The sequence below is a fragment of the Microcaecilia unicolor genome, chromosome 6 (assembly GCF_901765095.1).
Source record: "Microcaecilia unicolor chromosome 6, aMicUni1.1, whole genome shotgun sequence".
In the NCBI taxonomy this organism is placed as follows: domain Eukaryota; kingdom Metazoa; phylum Chordata; class Amphibia; order Gymnophiona; family Siphonopidae; genus Microcaecilia; species Microcaecilia unicolor.
In genome coordinates, this window is record NC_044036.1 from 247,244,210 (window position 1) to 247,266,588 (window position 22,379).

Sequence of the window (22,379 nt, forward strand, 5' to 3'; positions counted from 1 at the left end):
ATCTCTCCACACCAGACATCACTGCCGAAACCCAGGCCAAAGTATCGGCTTGCTTATTCGACATTGCTGCCTGGATGTCCAACCGCCACCTGAAACTGAACATGGCCAGGACCGAGCTTATTGTCTTTCCACCCAAACCCACTTCCCCTCTCCCTCCACTCTCTATCTCAGTTGATAACACCCTCATCGTCCCCGTCTCATCTGCCCGCAACCTCGGAATCATCTTCGACTCCTCCCTCTCCTTCTCTGCCCATATCCAGCAGATAGCCACGACCTGTCGCTTCTTCCTCTATAACATTAGCAAAATTCGCACTTTCCTCTCTGAGCACACCACCCGAACTCTCATCCACACTCTCATTACCTCTCGCCTTGACTACTGCAACCTACTCCTCACTGGCCTCCCACTTAGCCATCTATCTCCCCTTCAGTCCATTCAGAACTCGGCTGCACGTCTTATCTTCCGCCTGGACCGATATACTCATATCACCCCTCTCCTCAAATCACTTCACTGGCTTCCGATCAGGTACTGCATACAGTTGAAGCTTCTCCTACTAACCTACAAATGTACTTGATCTGCAGCCCCTCCCTACCTCTCTACCCCAATCTCCCCTTATGTTCCTACCCGTAACCTCCGCTCTCAAGACAAATCCCTCCTTTCAGTACCCTTCTCCACCACCGTCAACTCCAGGCTCTGCCCTTTCTGCCTCGCCTCAGCCCATGCTTGGAACAAACTCCCTGAGCTCATACGCCAGCCCCCCCCGCCCATCTTCAAATCCTTGCTCAAAGCCCACCTCTTCAATGTCGCCTTCGGCACCTAACCACTACACCTCTATTCAGGAAATCTTGACTGCCCCAACTTGACATTTCGTCCTTTAGATTGTAAGCTCCTTCGAGCAGGGACTGTCCTTCTTTGTTAAACTGTACAGCGCTGCGTAACCCTAGTAGCGCTCTAGAAATGTTAAGTAGTAGTAGTAGTTATTGCTTTTTTTATAAGATTCAGTATATTAATGAGTGAAGAAGTGTTTTTTGTGTCAAAAGTGTTGGGCTACTTTCTGGAATGAATCGGGCTAGAAAATGTTTCGCCACATGGCAACACTGGCCCTCAGATCATGGAAAGAGAAAAGGCTGGCCCAACCCAACCCCTCCACCATGGTCTTTCATGATGGCATTTTGTTCAGTACAGTAGTAAATACATTTTTATTTTTATTTCTTTTGTGTTGTATCGTTTTATAGAGGCTGTCACTTGGTAGGTATGGCAACAGAAAAGAAAGCCAACATTCAAAAACTTATTGATTCAAACAGCGACCGTGTTTCATATACAAAAAATAAGGGTAAGAGTGGAGTATGGAATCTCTTTAAATCAGTATTGATCGATGCCAAAGAAGTGCCTTTTGTGCTTTGTTCGAGATGCAAGACAGTTCTCTCTTGGAGATCACGTGATGGCACCAATGGCTTATGGGCTCACAAGGACTACTGTGCAAACCGTATGCCAGCAACAAAGATTACAGCTATACCAGGCTTTTTTCTATCAAGTAATACCAACAAAGTACCTGCAAGCATCAAATCTGAATTGGCAGACAGTGTGGTCACCATGTGTGCAACAGATGTGAGGCCTTTTTCTATTGTTGAAGGAGATGGATTCAGGAATTTAGCTTCAAAGCTCATCTCCATTGATGCTAAATATGGGAACGTTGACCTGGACCAAGTCATGCCCTGTGGGTCAACTGTGTCTCGTCATCTTGATGGTGTTGTTGAGAAAGAGAAGACCACACTCATTGACAAGCTAACTTTGGTGCCACATTTTGGTGTGACAACTGACCTCTGGACACACAAAGCAACCACAGCTACATAACTGTGACTGTACAGTATACTGATAACTGGCAAACTGAATCGTGTATCTTGGCTACTCGATTACTGGATAAAATTATACCTCAGAAAATATAAAACTGACAGTGAAGTCGATTCTGGGCGAGTTTTGTGTTCAACGTCAAGACAATGTGTTCACTACAGACAAATTAACAATCAGCTAGTAACAACACTTAAACAATGTGTAGTAACACGATGGAACAGTATGCTGTTAACACTGAAATCAGTGGCAACAAATTTTTCAGATCTCCATACTCTTGAGTGCTGAGCCAGGTTTTTAATAGAAATTTGTTTTGTCTGCTGGCTCATATCAATGAAGACTTATTGGTTGATGTCATTCAAGTTTTGGAACCAGTTGAAGTGGCCACAAAATGCCTCTCTACTGACAAAAGCCCTTCAATGCATCTGGTGTTACCTACCAAAATAAAGCTTCAAAAACATTTCACTGAAAAGGCTTCTGACAGTACCATCATCTCACAACTAAAAAAAACATATAGTTAACTTGCAGAATAAATACTTCACAATTCATCATTTGCATTGTACCGCTGCTTTGCTGGATCCACGTTTTAAAAACAACTTTGGAACATTAGCACTAATTGAATATGCACAGGCACTGTCCAGCTTGAAAGAGATGGTAGATAGACTGCCAGCAGCAGACATTTGACTTCCAGATGACTCGTCTGTCTTGCAGCAACCCAATAAAAAGATGAAACTAGAGGAACATTTCTTGGAAGACCTCTATTCTTCTTCTTCATCTTCAAATATATCTGAGGTATGTATATATTTTCTTTTGTTAGCTATTTCAATATGTTCTATCTATTTGTAATTTAATTAGTAGTAATGATCACTACTAATTATTAAATGCTCCTTCAGTTGATGTATTGCTGAATCCTAATTGATTGACCCCTGAGGAAGGCTGATATAGCCGAAACACGGACCGTGTTGGGTCCTGATTAAAGTTTTTTGGAGCATCTTACCCTTGTGTGTGGTGACTGATCTCTTGACATTGGGTCCTCTCCACCCTATTTCTGTTCTATCTATTTGTAATGACAATACTACTGTCATTGCAAAATATGCCTTCACACAATCACATTCAAAACGATACCATCTGCTTTTTCACGGGTGGATGCATACATGACTACCACTGACAGAATTACTGATGACATCTTGTCTTACTGGAAGTCAAAAACAACTAAGTGGAAAAGTCTTTCTAGAATTTCCAGACGAGTCCTTGGAGTGCCTGCTGCCAGCACATCATCCGAACGGTCATTTTCATCAGCTGGGCTTGTTCTTGAGGATAGATGATCACAGCTAGGACCACACACTGTTGATGGACTTCTGTTTCTGAATGGACTAAAGAAATAACTGCCAAATATTCCTGACTGGTTTGGGTCCTCTTGGTGGATGTTTGCATTTTGTATTTTCATTACAACTCAATAAAGACTAATTAAAATTCAGAAATACATACTTCCTTTTTTTATGGGGATGGGCGGGGATGGAGGAGATCACTCACGGGGATGGAGATTACTCATGGGGATGGGTGGGGACGGGTTAGATTCTGGCGGGGATGAGCGGGGACGGGCGGGGATGGATCGCATTTCTGTCCCCGTGCAACTCTCTACTCTGACAGTTAAATGTATTAGTCCAATAAAATGGTATTTTATTTTCTATATTTGTTTTACTTCTATTTGTTAATTTGTAAAGTGGTGATTGGTATTTGTTAGTTTTTTCAAATTTACATCTGCTGTCTTTATATTTTGCACATTACTAGGGGACATTTTCAGTTTCTGTGGTGTTGCATTGTATGCAGAGTCTGGCATCTTGGGGGTTCAGTTTAATTTTTGTCTACATAGAAAGTTTATGATTATTTATTCTATAGTGGATTAGGGTGTATTTGTGTTTGTGAAAAAGACATGGCTTTCAGTTGGCATTGACTGTGCAGGATCAACGATCTGTACTATTCTGTCTGGTTTCATTTTACAATAGGTGAATTGATGTTCTAGTGCCCACTGTAGTGTTTAAGATTCTTTCCTTTTCCTTGTGTGACTCATATAAATGACTGCTTATGGTATGCTAGAATTGCAATATAGGTCCTGAGTGTTTTGTATTCTCGGTATGCCTAGTACTGGATTTTGGAGGGTGTGTTAAAAAATGACCAGCCCCGGGTGTCAACTACCCTAGGTACGCCACTGCTGTGGTGTTCCACAAGGTTCAGTTTTGTCATCGTTATTGTTCAATTTATTTGTCAGTCCATTGGCATTGCTTATTCAAACATTGGGTATCAGTTCATATTCTTATGCTGATGATTTCTTGTTGATTAACTATGTAGATCCATTAAACTTAGATTTAAAGCCTATACAAGAATGTCTGTCTCAGCAAGGTTGCCAGCTGGCTTTCTGAGCATAAACTACTACTAAATCCTGAAAAGACAATAGCTTGTTGGATAACAGGTCATAGTTGAATACCAACTTCAATTCCTACTTTGTTTGACAGGCAAATTGTCCCAGTACAATCTGTCAAATACTTAGGTGTGATCATAGATTCAGCTCTATCATTTAATGATCAGATATCAGAGGTAGTAAAAAAATCTTTAGGCAATTAACCTCCATTAAAAATATAATAGATAATAACTCATTGCGTACCTTGGCCTATGCATACATTATGACATGCCTTGATTATTATAACATCTGTTATGCGTGCATTACAAAATTCAACTTGAAACGCTTACAAACTATTCAAAACACAGCTGCTTGTATAATTTGTAGAGCTTCAAGATATGATAAGGCCACGCCTTTATTATGTCAACTACATTGGATTCCGATCCACTTGAGAAGGTTCTCATCCTTACATATAAAGCACTATATTTATCTAAACCTTCATATCCTGCAAATTTAACTATTCCATACACACCATCACGAACTTTACGTTCACTTACTGATAATAGGTTGGTAATCCCACCGCCTTCAAGAGCGAGGTGGGAATCAACGCGAGCTTCAGCATTCTTTTTTTTTATCACCATCATTGTGGAATTCTCTCCCAAAATATATTAGGGTAGAAGAATCATTTATGCTCTTTAGTAAAGCTTTAAAGACCTATTTCTTTCAAAAAAGCTTTTGACATCTAGTGCTGTTTATATAGAGAAATCCAGTGTCATTTATTAGAGAAAACCACTCAGGAAATGAAATATGGTTTATTTGAACAGGGAATATGTACTATTTTAAGGTAGCAGCATTATTTGATGTGATGTGTATGAGTGATATATGTAATTGGTTTGTCTTCTTTGGTATGGAAGTTTTTGTTAGAGCAAATGGATTTCTTTTATGTTAGAATATTGTTGTATGTTATTTGTATTTTAAAGATATTATTATATGTCATTTATATTTTAAAGATGTAAACCGTTCTGATTTGCTATGTAAGAAGTAACGGTATAGTAAATAAATGATAAACCAACTCAAAACTGAACCACTAATGCCATAATAATCCAAGATGATTAACAGGATCTCATGGTCCACCAAGTTGAAAGCACTCAACATACTGAATTGGATTAGGAGAACTCTCTTTCTTAAGCTAACCTCCCTCCTGACTTCTGTCAATAATGTTGCCAGTACTGTCTCTCCAGAACTTATACCAACAGAGGGATAGATGCAACAGATCTATATTTTGACTCAATATTCAACTGCAGTGTGGGATTTTTAGGAATGGGAGTAAGTACAATGTGACCCTTTTTCTCTGGAAATCTGCCTTCAGCCAGCAGCTTAATAATTCCTTGATGCAAGAAAGAAAAAAATTCACCAGGTCTGTTCCACAAGTGGGCTGGACAGACATCCAGTGAACTGTGGGGCCTAGCGTACTTAAATATGTTCTAACTGAAGTAATGGATGAGAGAACTTCTCCCAGCATCTATTTGCATACACACCATCCAACTCATGATCGAACTCTTGAATATAATCTAATGGCTGCAATTTTTGAATGAGAATTTCCTTCCTTGCCTTTTCTATTTTAGTCTTTAAAAATATGGCAAGCAAGTCCACGGATGGAGCAGAGTCATTAGAAACTAGTAATTCTCTTAAATTAGTCATACTGTTTACCAAAGAGTACAGTTTTTTTAAGTCCAAGTGCCCCTATCCACATAACAGTAATAGTTTAATTTTGCTTGTTTTATCTGAAATTTATATTCAGGCTGTCTTATTTGATTCAGTAGGATCTTTATGCCATGCTCTCCTCAACTTCCTACATCTCCTTTTAAATACCAATAAGTTCTCTTTAAACCATCTTGATTTCTTTTTGCCTCTACCTTTATTAAGTTGAATAGGAGCTAAATCATCTAAAACTTCACCATAAATATTATCTCAGCTCTCTCTTAAATCCTCAAATCCATTCTGCTGCATTAAACTATCACCTTATTCCAGAACATCCGAGAATCATGTTTTCTTTTTGTTTCAAACTAATGAATCAAGTCTTCTCTTTACATTAAAGTGTGAATTGCAGTTTAAAATGCTCAGACCATATAATAGGTTCCCAGGCCCAATCTTTAACAATAGAATCATCCATAGTGTCAAATCTAACTAAAAAGATCGATCTGATGACCTTTATCATGGGTGGGCCCTACACCTAGAGTCACATAACACAAGTATTTTAACATGTCTATACCATTTTTTGCAGCAGAGTCATCTACCTGCTCTAAATGAACATTAATATCACCAAACAATAAAATTTTTGCAAAGCTCAAGTTGCCATCAGAAATAAAATCTCTGACTTGAAAGTTCCCCATTTTATTTGATTAACACACTTTTCTAAATACTCTGTCCCTGTCATGCATAATGCACTTAGAATAGCCATACTAGGTCAGGCCAATGGTCCATCTAACTCAGTATCCTACTTCCAGCAGTGGCCAATCCAAGTCACAAGTAACTGGAAGAAACAAAATTAGTAGCATCATTCCATGCTACCAACCCCATGGCAAGCAGTGGCTTCTCCCATGTCCATCTCAATAACAGCAGGGCTAAATGAATACTGATTCTCAGTGAAGAAGGGTAGATAGTGGGATTCAACAGGGGTCTGTACTGTGACTGCTGCTTTTTAAATATATTTATAAATGATCTAAAGATGGGAGTAACTAGTGAGGTAATTAAATTTGCTGATGACACAAAGTTATTCAAAATTGTTAAATTGCAAGAGGATTGTGAAAAATTGCAAGAAAACCTTATGAGACTGAGCATCCAAATAGCAAATGACTTTTATTGTGAGCAAGTGTAAAGTGATGCATGTGGGAAAGAGAAACCTGAACTATAGCTATATGATGCATTAGGAGTCACCAACCAGGAAAGGGATCTAGGTGTCATCGTTGATGATACATTGAAACCCTCTGCTCAGTGTGTGGCAGCGGCTAAGAAAGCAAATAGAATGTTAGGTAGTATTAGGAAAGAAATGAAACCCAAATTGGGGATGTTATAATGCCTTTGTATCACTCCTTGGTGCAACTGCACCTTGAAAACTGTGTGAAATTCTGGTCACTGCATCTCACAAAAGATATAGTGGAATTAGAAAGGGTACCTAGAAGGGCGACGAAAATGATAAAGGGATGGGACGACTTCCCTATATGGAAAGGCTACAGCAGCTAGGCCTCTTCAGCTTGGAGAAAAGATGACTGAGGGGAGATATGATAGAGGTCTATAAAATAATGAGTGGAGTGGAATGGGTAGACGTGAATTGCTTGTTTACTCTTTCCAAAAATACTAGGACTAGGGGACATACAATGAAGCTGCAAAGTAGTAAATTTAAAACAAATTGGAGATAATATTTTTTCACTCAATTTGTAATTAAACTCTGGAATTCATTGCCAGAGAATGTGGTAAAGGTAGTTAGCTTAGTGGGGTTTAAAAAAGTTTGGATAGCTTCCTACAAGAAAAGTCCATAAGCCATTATTAAGATGGACTTGGGAAAATCCACTGTTTATTTCTAGGATAAGCAGCATAAAATGTGTTGTACTGTTTTGGGATTTTACCAGGTACTTGCATCCTGGATTGGCCACTATTGGAAACAAGATGCTGGGCTTCATGAGCCTTCGGTCTGTACCAGGATGACAATTCTTATGTTCTTATGTTAAACCTTTTTAAAACCTCATAAATAAGAAACCGTATTGGAAATGTATCATAAAAATGTTTTTTGATTTTTAATATGCTGTGTTAGTGAGTTAAACGATAATAAACTTATAAAAATTTTAAATAATTATATATTAACAGATGAGTGCTCAGTAAAATGCCGGTTGCTACGGTTGGTCTACAGAGTTACAACAGGCAAAGTCCACCATCATCGCACTTAGCCCTACCTACCATCCCTACATCTTGTTCAATGGTATACGTCACATAACGCTGAATCAAAAAATAGGAAAATATATGCTAGATGGTAAAGACTGGTACTTAGCTTGGGGCTGAATTCACTGCTGTATCAAGCTGCTGTCGAGGTACCGTAATGTAGACCAGCTGGGCTTAGTTGAAAGGTGCATGTGCTCGTGATAAAAATAAATTACAAAATCTTATTAAATCTTCTTCATAACTCTTTGATGTATATCTCTCTCAATAGTACTCAGGTCCACTCCCGTATTCTCTCTTGTTCTCAACATCACGTGTGTTTCCTGTTCTAAGCATCTTCAGGAGAACTTAAACAACCCCCAGAGCATTGCTCCCACTGGACAACGTAGCTCTGCAATATACAATTATTATGTTACCATCTTTCTTCAATCCATCCATACACTCTTCTTCAAAACATGTGTGCTAAATCTCATGATTTGATCAAATAATAACACCAAGGCTCACCTGAAAAGGAGGGGAGACCATCTCATACGGGGCCAACCGTCAAAGAAACGCTGGTGCATGCGCCCTACAGATATATACAGCCGCAGCTGACGTCATCTCATGATTATTCATGAAGCCATTCCACTTCTCGATTCAGGCCACCAGGGGCAACAGTATCCCATTGGAATATAAATCGTTGTTCCTTACATTTAAGTAATCTGGCTACATTGCCGCCAAATGGCATAGTCACTTGCTTCAATATTACATATTTTAAATCCGAGATGACATGATTGTAATTTGCCCAGTGTTCTACCAGAGGTGCCTCTCTCCTCTGGACTCTTAGGTTGCTGATAGGTTCCGCAATACGCTGCTTGATTTTTCTGGTGGTATAGCCAACATACCATTTCTGGCATGGGCAGATAATTCCATATACAACCTGAGCCAACTCACAATCGGTATCAGTAGTGAGATGGAACGGACGACCCGTCTTAGGGTGAACCACCCGGTCAGTGCTCCACACGTATCGACAATACACACATTGTGTACACGGGTGATGTCCTCTGGTAGTACTAGTCCCAGGTCTACTGTCTGGTACAGAATGGGTCCATAATAGTTCACTACTTAATCAAGTATGGGATTGAAGCAATAAACCTGGTGTTGGATATCGTTCAATGCTTAATGTCACCAGTATCCAAATCTTTAATATTTTTATATAAATTTTATATGCTGTGCTCAGTCACACTGTCGTGCCCGTTATACCAAAACTAACTCTGGACAGGGTACACAGTCACCAAACATCATCGCACATGCCCTTCCTTCCATTTACAATGCGAGATACTCTGAATATTATATACTGTAAACATTTATAGGAGAATGAAACTTATCTTGATTGGCGATGTGCGCTGACTGTGGCACCTCCAGACAGGAGGTGCCATAGTCGGTGCACATCGCCAATCAAGATAAGTTTCATTCTCCTATAAATGTTTACAGTATATAATATTCAGAGTATCTCACTCGCATTGTAAATGGAAGGAAGGAAGGGCATGTGCAATGATGTTTGGTGACTGTGTACCCTGTCCAGAGTTAGTTACGGTTCCATAATAGTTCACCCAAATTACTGGCTCTGGTGTAATCTGTCTGTATCTTAGTGTTATGGAGTTGTTTAATTAAAATTTCTTAAGGTACTAGGGATATCAGATTAATATAAAGAACCTTAAGACTATATGGTATAATGTGTAATTTATTTAGTATTTTCTTCTCAGAAACAGATTTGAAGCTAACCTAGTAATCAGATTACCTAGTAACATTTGCAAGTATTCTACTTCCTCACACCTTAATTAACACTTACTTCAGGCCAGTAGCAGTGCTATCCCTCCAGCAGCCAAAGAACAGAAAATAACTTTCTTTTAGGACAAAGTTTGAGCCCTGCTACTATCCTTTTAGTGCTCTTGGCTGTTAAACCCCCACAATGTTGCCATTATCAGAAACCACGAAGGGGGTATTTCTATAAATGTCTACCTTGTTCCCTGGAGATAAAGGGCTGCCTGCCTGGGTGACAGTGGATGATTTACTGTTTCTTCATGGATTAAAAAAATGATGATATATGGCTGGCTTGACTTGGCTGGCAGGCTGGCTGGCCTCTTTGGGGCAGGACAAAGCCCACTCTTTCCTGCCTGCTGCTGCTGCTCTGCCCAGCACACACACTGGTAGTCTAGTGGCCTTTTCGTGGCAGGAAAGATGCCTACTCTTTCCTGCCTGCTGACGCTGCACTGCCCAATACTGCTGCTGCTTCAAAATGGCTGCCAAGACTTCATGTGGCGGCTTTGCAAGAGAAGTCCTGGCAGCCATTTTAAAGAGGCAGCCATAGGGCAGAGCAGCGGCAGCAGGCAGGAAAGTGTGGGTTTCTTTCCTGCCCTGAAGAGACCAACAGGGCGAGTTAAGGTAGGTTGGATGGGGGGCAGGGTGGTCAGACCTTCATCCCTATTACTGCAGGGATAAAGTAATGGCCATTCCTGCTCTTGCAGCACTACCGTTACTGTAATAGTACCACATAATCTTTTTTTAAATTCCACATTACCATGGTACCCACGGTATTACTGCAGTAATCGCCACTGTGTCAGTGCTTACTTAGGCCTATTCATGTATACATAATTTGGACAACTCATTTGAAAATGAACCATCTTTTGCCTTGCACATTATCCCCATAATATCAAAAGCTATCTTTCTTCTCCTGTTCATATAAACATAGAACAGTATTATAAGTTCTCAGTATAACATCTATGCTCTCCTGCTTTTTAGGTATTCAGGTTTGATCCACGGAATGGCTCTTGGCTACAGGTGGCACGGATGTTGGAAAGGCGGACGCGTTTTCATGCAGATGTGATCTCCGAAAGAATCATCGTCGTAGGAGGGGGAACACTGTTAGGAGGCCTTACCCAAACAGTGGAAGAATACAGCCCTACTGAAAATAAATGGGAGTTCACAGCACCATTCCCAATGGCTGTAGCAGACCATGCAGGCAGTAACTACAAAGGGATTCTTTATATTTCAGGTGAAAAGGATATTACAATCCATCAGTAAGCAATATGTTGCAAAAATATTTATCTATTTTAATTAAGGATGAACTTAAAATAAATTTTAGTTACAAAATTCTAATTTAAATGACTAGAAGAGAAAACGGAATGACTGAGGTGGAGGAATGGTGAGGGAGTTTTCCTTTGATAATCAGATTGCTTGTGAGTGCATCCCTGTAACTTTTTCGAGGAACTGAAAAATGGCTCCCATATGACTATTCTCCTACATTATGTAACCACTAAGCTGATCATGAAGCTTAGGACACTGTGGAAAAGTGTTTCAAGTCACATGCTGTGGTGCTTGCAGTTAGATTTGATGTTTGGATTTCTTTATTCATATATGCTTGAATTTTCAAAAGGATGCATGAAAATGCAAAACCCTCCTCAGCACGGCCCCTGGAAATGCCTCCAACTAATCTGGGGAAACCTATGTGCGTTAGGGAGGTTAAATTCTTACATGTAATAAATGACTGCTTCTTACATAGTAACATAGTAAATGGCGGCAGATAAAGACCTGTACGGTCCATCCAGTCTGCCCAACAAGATAAACTCATTTTACATGGTATGTGATACTTTATACGTATACCCGAGTTTGATTCATCCATGCCGTTCTCAGGGCACAGACTGTAGAAGTCTGTCTAGCATTATTCTTGTACTAAACGTTCTGAAGCTAATGTCGAAGCCCCTTAAAATTTACACTCCAGCCCATCCATATCTATTCAGTCACGATCAGGGCATAGACCATAGAAGTCTGCAACGCAAATCCCATACCATTTTTGTAGCTTTTCTTTGCACCACGGCCTCCAAAACTGAACATGATACTCCAATTGGGTCCTCACCAATGACTTGTAGAGGGGCATCAACACTCCTTTCTTCTGCTGGTTATACTGCTCTCTATGCAGCCTAGCATCCTTCTGGCCATGGCCGTCACCTTGTTTCTTCACCTTTAGATCCTTGGACACCAACACCTCAAGGTCTCTCTCCTGAGTTGAGCTTTCTAATCTTTCCCCTCCTACTCAGTAGTGCATCACTCTGCACTTCTTGGCATTAAATTTTAACTGTCACTGACAATAATAGATTATTAACAAGTTATTATCAAATTCTATTTATTACCATAACAGTTGCACACATTCAACACATTCAATAACTGAAACTTAAGTTGTCTATATCATTCTCCACACTATAGTTGACATGTGACCCTTAACCAATTACTTTGTTCTCCTGATGGATTGTTCACCAAAATTAGATGATCACTTGTCCACGTCTCTCTGTGTTATGCACTTTGTAAAGGGGTCTGCTTCCTCCACTCTGGGTTGGGACTGGCAGCCCTGTTAGGCTCACAGGTTTCCAGCAAAGAACCAGACTGCCATACGGACTTAAGACCAAAGTTCTTTATTCTCAATTCAGTTCCACTCTCAAAATTGAAATGCAGTTCACAAACAGGGTTCAGGCCAGGTTTCAAACTCCAGCCAACATTTAGTTCCTTAACAGTTCAGGCCCACTTACTTTGCACTACCTTCCCCTCTCCCTCAGAAGGGTTCAGTCAAAGTTCAGCCTGCTATTCTATACATCCCAATAATTCAACCCTTTCACAAACAGTCTCTTCAAAGGAAACCACTACTTAATGCCCCTGTCCTCTTCACAGCACCCTGGAGGACCCTGTACCAAACAGGGCTAGCAGCTTTCCTCCTACCTCACAGCACCACACCCCTGTGGCCTCTCACACTGCTTTCATGTGCTAGACAGCGTTACATCTACATTCTCACACTCCATGGCAGCTTACTCTTCCCCCCCCAGGGAAGCTCCAGTGGCAGGCCCTTTCCATCCTCCACCTACTCCATGGCAGCTTCTCTCTCAATCAGTTTCCTCTCCCTCCTGGTGGCTGGGAGCCACCCGGAAATCTCTCCCTCCTCTCACAGCTGGAGGGAATTATATACTGGCGATGCAGCTAAGGGACTGAGCTTCATCTCCCCTTCTCCATCTAATGGGGAAGGGAGTAACTGGCTCCCCTAGCACTGAGTCACTGCTCCCCCTGCTGGGGTTGGAAATCCGTTCCACCCTTTTGGGGCTACCCTCCTCTCTCCTGCTTGCAAGGGCTTCTGGGAACCGTAGTTCAAGGATTAGCTGCTTCTCTATGGGGCCTCGAGTGCTAGCTTTGTCAGAACTTCTTTAATTCACTCGTAAATATAACATATTAAACACCACAGTACCTGATCCATGCGGTTCAAACGATGTTTGTATCACTCCAATATTGCATACCAATGAAGATCTTTTCTCATATAATCTTACAGATCTACACAGGGTTGTGTTTCGCCAAAGGGCGTCTTCAGGAGCTGTTCAAATGTCATTTCAATCCAGTGACTACAGATCATTCAAAAGTCTTTCAACTGCCACTTCCTTCAAGTAGCGTTGCTGTTGATCATAACACAGAGATAACGCTATTTACAATCAATATAACTTTTTTTTTGTTAATAATTTTTTTTGACAAGAGCAATGCACACATATATTATCCATCCTTCAATACCCATCATACAATACAATACAGTATTCTGATCTCACATCTCCCAATGTACATGCCCATCACAAAGTTATACATCCCTTATAAACAGCTTCTTCGTTAGTCATTTAACCTAAATATAATAAAATGACAACTTATCTTAATAACTTCAGTGCAAACTAAAATACCTACGGGGTACTGCCATCACCTCTACCCATCACTCATCCAGTTGTCCAATGCACTCCTCTCTCCTTCTTCATAATCAAGCTGTGGCATTCCCTCTTGCACAAATTTTTCATTTTTCTCCCCCTCCCCCTAGGTGTCCCCTCTCCCCCTCCCTTCCAGAGACTTGCTGGAATTATTATCTCATCACATATTTGTTTTTGATTGTTCATCCTTCCGCTTACAGTGTAACTTTTTTTCCACACCAGGTGTCCCTTGGGCAGGCGGTCCCTTTCGTCCTCAATCTCAAGTTCCTTCCCCCTCTCCCACTCTGCCATTTGCTTCATAGCAGCATACCATTGGGCAAGGGGTGGGGGCGATTTGTCTATCCAATGTTGTAAGATGACTTTTTTGGCTAATACTGGGGACAGTAGCACAAACCTGCATTGTAAATTGGACAGCCCCTGCTCTGCCAGATTGGTATCCAGACCCATCATTAGTATCTTGTAACTCCATTCTACCTGCACTCCAACCACCTCTTCCAAGTGTTCCAGCACCTCTTTCCAGAAAACCCTCAGAACTTGACACTCCAGAAAATGATGTATTAAAGTGCCCTTGTGATTTACACACTTATCACAATCCTCCGTTTCCCACAGCCCCATTGCCTTGCCCCTGCTCCTTGTCAAATATGCGTGGTGCAGAATTTTTAGCTGAGTCTCATGGTAACTCACATTAGGAGTTATCAGGTATGCCAAATCGAAGGACCTCTGGAGCTCAGGTACCAAAACCCCCGCCCCTATCATATCACTCCATTTTCTTGCTAATGGGTCTAATACCTTGTTGGGGTCCATGCTTTGCCCAGATGATACCAACCACAGAGCCTATTATTCTCCGCTCCGCTGGCATCTGTTTAAACGCCACGTCAAGTGCTGTGAATACCGGAACTCGCTTCTCCCTGGTTCACACCGATAGCACATAGTGTCTTAGCTGTAAGTATGAGAAGGACAAAGCTTTGGGTATGTTCCACCTTGCTTGACACTCCTCAAACGACAGGTCTGTAAGTACCCCCTCTGATCCCACTTGCCCCAAATATCTGCACCCTTGCTTCGCACAAATTTGAAAGCGGGAAGGCCCCTGCCCTGTGGGAAAGTCGAGATTATCCTGGAATTCTATAAATGGGGAGGGGCCCCCCTCTCCCCCAACTCTCCGTCGCCACCAGTCCCACGCCAAGCGAAGTGGTCTCAGTAAGGGGGAAAGTTTAATTCCCGATTGCCTGGCATGTAGTGCATTGAAGACCGACCAAGGGCTAGCTGCGTTTTCCCAAACTTCAGAAGGTGCGAACACAAACTGCCCTGAGTGTACTTCATATATCCATCTAATAAGTGCAGCTACATTGTACAACCTAAGGTCTGGCAGATTCACTCTCCCTTCATTCTGTACCCGGATGAGTTTACTATATCCAATTCGCGCCCTGCGCCCCCTCCAGATGAAAGATGAAATTACTCCTCTGTACCCAGCCTCATCCCTGCTAGATATCCATAGCGGCATCATTTGTAGTGCATACAGCACCTTAGGGAACAACACTATTTTAACTACTCGCCCTACAAGTGATACCGGCATTTCCCTCCATTGATTACATAGTTGCTTAATCTTGTCTAATTTTTCGCGCACATTTTTCTTGTACATGACTGTAAAGTCTGTATGCAGGTAAACCCCCAAATACTTCATGGACCCTGTGGTCCGGGTTAAAGGAAAATCGGGGCAATTTCTACAAGCACCATTGGCCGACAGCGCCATAGCTTCTGACTTATCAAAATTGATCCTGAGACCAGAAAAGGATCCAAATTGCTGAATAATTGCCCTAGGTCTATTAGCACAGGGATTCCACTGGATGCCTTTCCTAGGAAAATCAGCAAGTCATCTGCAAAAAGATTGATTTTATACTCCCCTTTCCCAATTTTGATGCCCTGTACCTCCACTGATTGATCTTACTTGCCAGAGGTTCCAGTGCCAGTACAAAGAGCATGGGCGACAGAGGACACCCCTGTCGAGTTCCCCTATGTAGTTCAAAAGACGGAGACATCGAGTTATTGATCAAAATCTGTGCAGTAGGATTTCTATATAGAGCTCTGATCCCCTGCAAAAACTCTCCTAAGATGCCAAATTGTGGCAGGACCCAAAAAAGATGGTCCCATAGTATTTTATCGAACGCTTTTTCCGCGTCTAAGCTCACCAATAGGTCATCTCCCTGCTTTACCCCCTTCTCCTGGATCACACTTAGAGCCCTTAGAATGTTAGTGGAAGCGTATCTCCCGGGGACAAATCCTGTCTGGTCAGTGTGTATCAGCGAGGGTAATACCTGTCCCAGCCTAGCGGCCATAATACCAGCAAATAGCTTGATGTCTTGATTTAACAGGGAGATCGGGCGGTAGGAGCCCAACATCTCCTTGTTCCTCCCCGGTTTGGGCAAAACTACAATAGACGCATGCGTCAGAGAGCCCACGCCTTGTCGCTCCTTGCATAGCGCATCACATAATTCAGCAAATGGTCCTGCTATCCAACCCCCTAGTATTTTATAGAATTCAGGGCCTAGCCCATTAGGGCCCGGTGCTTTGGCTAGTTTGAGCTTCTTTATAGCCTGTATTATTTCACACCCCTATACTGGCTCATTTAGTAAATCTCGCTGCTCCTGAGTTAGGGATGGGAGCCTCAAGTCCTGAAAGAAGTTGTCCCTTTTCTCCCTATCACATTGCCCCTGGTCTTTCAAGTCTACAAAGGCCTGTTGTAGCTCTTCTTCTTTGTCTGCCCACTGTCCACTCCCCGCCTTAATGCGAGTTATCACCCGTTTCATTGCTCTGTTTCTCACCATGTTACCTAGCGGTTTCCCAGTTTTGTTCCCCCATCTGTGGAGGCGGTACTTGTATAACTGAATGTCTCTCAGGGCTCTTTGACTCAGAATATCATTGATCTTAGCTTTTATCTCCTTGAAGGTGTGTCTGGCTTCCTCCTCCCCCCCCCCCCCCCCCCCCCCCCCCCCCCCCCCCCCCCCCCCCCCCCCCCCCCGTTCTACCACTGCCCTAGCTTCTTGTAGCTGGCTTAGGTTCTCTAGCAGGTCCTTTTCTTTCTTTTTGCGAGAACTTGCTGTATATGCTATTATTTTCTCTCTCACGACTGCCTTCCCTGCTTCCCATAGTACCAGTGGATCAGTATCTCCGAGCCTATTATTTGCTATGTATAGCTCCCATTCTGTTGAAAGGTACTTCCTGAATTCCTGGTCCCGATACAAAGTAGGATTCATGCGCCACCCCACTTTTTTCCTCTCCCCCATTCCACCTATTTCCACCCACACTAAACAGTGGTCAGAAACAGCACCCGCCTCAATGGTTGCTGATCGATTCACGAGAAGACGGACGGGGACACCAATATATAATCCAGTCTGGCATGGCATTGATGTGCATGTGAGAAATAAGTATATTCTCTTTCATCCGGATGCAACGCCCTCCAGACATCTACTAATCCCATGCCACTCTGTAATAGTCCTATTCCTCTCTCCCCCAGTCCTTTAGGCCGATTCTTTGGTGGACTACAGTCTATGAGGGGGTCCGCCATTATGTTGAAGTCCCCCCTTACCATCACTCGGTAGTCTTGCAACTGCGTTAAGGCTGCTAACAGTTGGGAATAGAATTTCTTAGAGTAAACATTTGAGGCATACACCGAACATAAGGCTATTCTCACCCCTTGGATTACTCCTGTCCAAATCACTTACCGTCCCTCAGAGTCCTGAATAACTTTATGACAAACTGTGTCGAGACCCTTTGTCATTAGCATAGCCACCCCCTGTTGTCAACTATTATATGATGAGAATACCAGATCCCCCACCCAACCTTGCTTCAATTTGAGATGTTCTGGAGCAGACAAGTGCGTTTCCTGTAACATAAAAACGTCAACTTTCATTTGCTTCCCATAATGCAGAATTTTCTTCCTCTTAATTGGGGAATGAACTCCATCTACATTAAGTGAAGCTACCCGTAGGCTACCCTTTGTCCCAGATAATTTGCTTACTGGTGTACAGCCAATGAATCCTTATTGCTGTCCAGGATGCCGTCCCAGCCACGCCATCCCTCATATTCTCCCATCCAGCTCTAACCTGCATTCCAGGCTTCTGCTTTACTCCTATTGGTGCGATTTCCTGCAGTCTCCTTCTCTTAGTACCTCCCCCCTTCCTAACCCCTCCCTCGCTCCGTCCCCAATTCCCATCCACCCCTCCTCCCTTCCTCTGTTCTTCCCCCACTTACACAATCTCGCCCCCCTCCGTCCGACCCCCTGAGACCCTCCCGTTCAGTTCCCATCCACACCTCCACTCATACACTGCCGCACTCCGACATACCATCCCCAAGCCCCAATATGAACCACAGAACCTTTACCCATCTCCCTCCCCCCTTCCGGTTGATATCCCCATCCCTCAACCACTCCCCGTATATTAACAGCCACAGCCTCCCCTCCCCCACCCTCCCTGTTTCTACCATTAACAACAACAACACCAATGTATGACTGGCCTTCTGTAAATTGCTGCCTCCTTCTTTTCTTAAGTTAACCACTCTCCCTTGAGGCATATGGTAACTATATGCACCTATAACGTGCTAATCTGTCCGTTTTTATGGAGCACATTAGTCCAGTTGTGGGGCACCTCTGCTTGGCGAATGCCTGCCCAGCCTCCTCTTTCTCCCTGGTGCCACTCTCGAACACTGGCGAGCAAACCCACCATATCAGTACTTGTGCTCCCTTTCCATACCTCATCCTCCAATTCCTTACTGCACCTGTCGTATGACACAGTTCAGGCTCCTTAGTCTAATTGCATGCCCCACGGGGTCCGTCAGGTATCTTGCCATGTATTCTTCTGCGTCACCCAAGGTACTTACACAGTGGCCGTTTAAAAGTATCATCCTCATGCTCAGTCAATGTTAAACTCAACTGCAAACAACTTTAATCAATCTTCCTTGCACCTCCAGATTTCCACGAATTGCTCTCCTTCTGGCTTCAGCTACGCTTCACCGGGCCTCCTCTGCTCTGCCTTGCTCTCTCGGCACTTTGTCCAGGAAAGCTTGCAGTTCCTCTGCTTTCGTCAGGGTGCAAGAGCTGTTGTTATATGTGATTCGCACTCTGGCTGGGTATTGAAAGGCAAACTTAATTCCTCTCTCAAATAGTTTAGAATAGTACGGAGCCAGTAGCTTTCTCTGTTCCATAACCCTTGCCGAAAAATCTTGGAACAGCAGGATCTTTGCTCCCTCATATTCCACCTGACGTATCTTTTTAAATTTCTCAAGGACTGTGGCTTTGAGCGTATAATTCAGGTATCTTGCATTGACCAAGCGCGGTCTCCCATTAGCCTCTCTCCGTGGGCCAACACGATGGATTTGCTCCACTTGCCCTCGACTAAACTCTGGAGTCAAGCCCAATTGCTGAGGGAGCCTGGTCTCTGTCCACACTTTTAACTCTGTGTCTGTAACAGATTCGGAGATACCGACAATACGGATGTTGTTTCTCCTCCCTCTGTTTTCCTGATCTTCCAACCGATCTCTTAACGTGTTCACTTGTGCTTCCAACTCTCTAAGCCACCCCTCTACTGCCGACATATGATCTTCCTGCGAGGAAATTCGTTCTTCCACTTCTTGCAGTCTGGTTGCGTGAGTAGCAATACATTCTTTTATTTCCTCCATGCCTTCGTGTAGCTTTGCTAGCTTGTCATCCAGCAACTGTGACATATGTTTCAGCGAGATCTGAACCATTTCTTCATGTGCCGGGGTTGGCGGGCTCGGCGAGTTCATTTTGTTTTTCAGCGCGCTTTTTTCTTTCCCAGCTCTCAGCGCTTTAACGGGCATTCTGCTCCACCAATACCTTTAGCCGTCCACTCTTCCGTTCTCCTTTCCTTTATACACTGCTTGAGCCCTTTTTCAGCCCAATCTGGGTGTCGCAGATACCATTAAAAGGTGACAGAAGGACATAGGGGAAGGGAGCCGAACTTCTAGGCGTCCGCTTAGCCTTGTGACATCACGTGACCCGCCACAATCAATATCACATTAAAATAAACTGTTTTACAGAATTATTATAGTATAATTCCACTTACATTGTACAATTCTTCATCATTTATGCGCAATCCTTCAGATGGAAAACTCTTCAGGTCAAACAAACCTTCCCTAAGTTTGAACCACCAAAAACACTAACACATGCGTGGCAGGTGACCCTTAAATTTCAAAGATCCACTTATCACGATGTGTAGCCTCAATTGTGCTTAACTACATATTACTGTTTCTTAATTGTTTCACAATATCTCTGTCCACTCTCACTTTAATCCAAAGGGATAATAAGTACACTAGGAGAATATCATGTGTTTTGCTACATTTAACAATTTCTGAGTCATATTACCCTTTCCCCTTCATATTAATTTGTATTAAGATTGAAAACTTCAAATCTTGTAATGTGTGATTCTTCTCCATCCAATGACTCACTAAAGGCGCTTAAACACAACCCCTTCTGATGTTACTTAGGTGTTCTCCAATTCTGCTCTTTATCTTTATGCTTGTTTGGCCAATATACCACAAATTGCAGGGGCAGATGACAACGTATATTACTCCTACGAAGTTACAATTCACTTGACTTCTCAAATAAAATTTTTTATGTAAATGCTGATTATATATAGCATACCCTCAATTGTATGACTACAATAACGGCATGATGAACAACTTGTAAAGACAACCTCGCCCACTGATTGACATTCTACTTGGTTATTTACAGACATTAATTCTCCCAAATTTCGGCCCCTGCGATATGCAAATTTAGGGGATTCACTAAACACCGAATGCACTTTCAATACATTCCGTAATTTCATGGCCTCTGTTGAATAAGGCAATACACACACTAAAGAGTGATGAAGTAAAGATTTTTGAGAATCCTGGATTAACCAGTCTTGATTAGGATATTTAGTTCTTTGATATGCTCGTCTAATCACTCTCCTAGGATATTTTCTCTGCGCAAATTGATTTGTCATTATTTTTGCATCATATTGAAAACTCTCTTGATCTGAACAGAGTCTCTTGACTCTAAGGAATTGTCCTGTGGGAATACTTTCTCGTAGATGTTTTGGATGGTAACTTGCAAAATGTAGAGAATCCACAAATGTGGAGAACTCAACGAAATCCCACGGATAGTCACAATATAACAAAACAGTGGGTAAAAAACCAGGAGTTCCAGAGTAAAGATGAACCAAACTTTATTAATCAGTATATTGACTCAACACAACGTTGTGTTTTGGCCAAAGGGCCTACATCAGGAGTCTAAATACTTGAGAATGATAATGATGATCCAGAATTAGCAATGTTGTAAAATACAGTCTGTATTGTAGTGGTCTTTAAAAAGACCTTTGTTCTGAAGCATGAGCCAGATCTCACGCTTCAGAACAAAGGTCTTTTTAAAGACCACTACAATACAGACTGTATTTTACAACATTGCTAATTCTGGATCATCATTATCATTCTCAAGTATTTAGACTCCTGATGTAGGCCCTTTGGCCAAAACACAACGTTGTGTTGAGTCAATATACTGATTAATAAAGTTTGGTTCATCTTTACTCTGGAACTCCTGGTTTTTTACCCACTGTTTTGTTATATTATAACTTGCAAAATGTAACATTGAATTTTATTTTTTTGATTTGAAAGAAGTCTTTATTGAACTTTCACAATAAACAGCAAACAATATGGATCAAACTGTCATTGCCTTATAATACAATGTCCTAAGAAAGGTGTAACTAGCCAGTACAGTTTGCCACTCCAACATTACAATCAAGTGTAACTTTTTATAGCAACTCCAATACTTTATATACAATTTTTATCCCCTTAGCTAAACCCTCCTCCCCTTCAAAGTCCCTACCCTCCACCCCCCCCTTTTCCCTCCCCCTCTCCTCCCTAATCCGTTCAAAAGGCCTACTACGTACCGCTCACACATCAGTATTGTACATTTTTTTTAAACATTATTAACAGCATGAACAAAAAACTTCCACACAGAGTGCCATTTAGGTGTTTGGTGTTTTCTAGCTGCCAGTAGCCTCTCCATCTCACATACATATTTCAGTTTATTGTGCCATCTCTTAACTGAAGGGACTCCCTGCTGTTTCCAATGCAGTGCAATAGTCACTCGAGCAACACAGAACACCTGCCACAACAGCTTATGTTGAGGCAAGGACAGTCCCTCTACTTTTGCAGCAAAAAGAAACACCTCCGGAGCCCAAGGTACAGGAGTCTGCAACCAACCCTGCACCCTGCTGTGAATCGCCTTCCAGAATGCTCTTACTTCTCTTATTTTAAGGCAACTCCACCATAAATGACCCATGGTTCCTCTCACTCCGCACCCCCTCCAACACAGGCCAGAAACCCTTGGATATATGTGCTCTAGGTGATCAGGGGTGAGATACCACCTGTATAACACCTTCATGGC

At 42.3% G+C, this 22,379-nt stretch overlaps 2 protein-coding genes across 3 annotated transcripts in view; one reads left to right on the forward strand and one right to left on the reverse strand.

Annotated features, from left to right (window-relative positions):
• DPP7 (dipeptidyl peptidase 7) overlaps nt 1–22,379 on the reverse strand; it is a 720,522-nt gene that overhangs the window by 259,263 nt on the left and 438,880 nt on the right. The window lies entirely within an intron of this gene.
• LOC115472700 (kelch-like protein 9) overlaps nt 1–22,379 on the forward strand; it is a 132,495-nt gene that overhangs the window by 54,365 nt on the left and 55,751 nt on the right. For both annotated transcript variants that reach the window (XM_030207061.1, XM_030207060.1), the window contains exon 2: nt 10,959–11,211. In XM_030207061.1, coding sequence (XP_030062921.1) covers nt 10,959–11,211 — 253 coding nt within the window. The remainder of the gene's footprint in view (nt 1–10,958; nt 11,212–22,379) is intronic.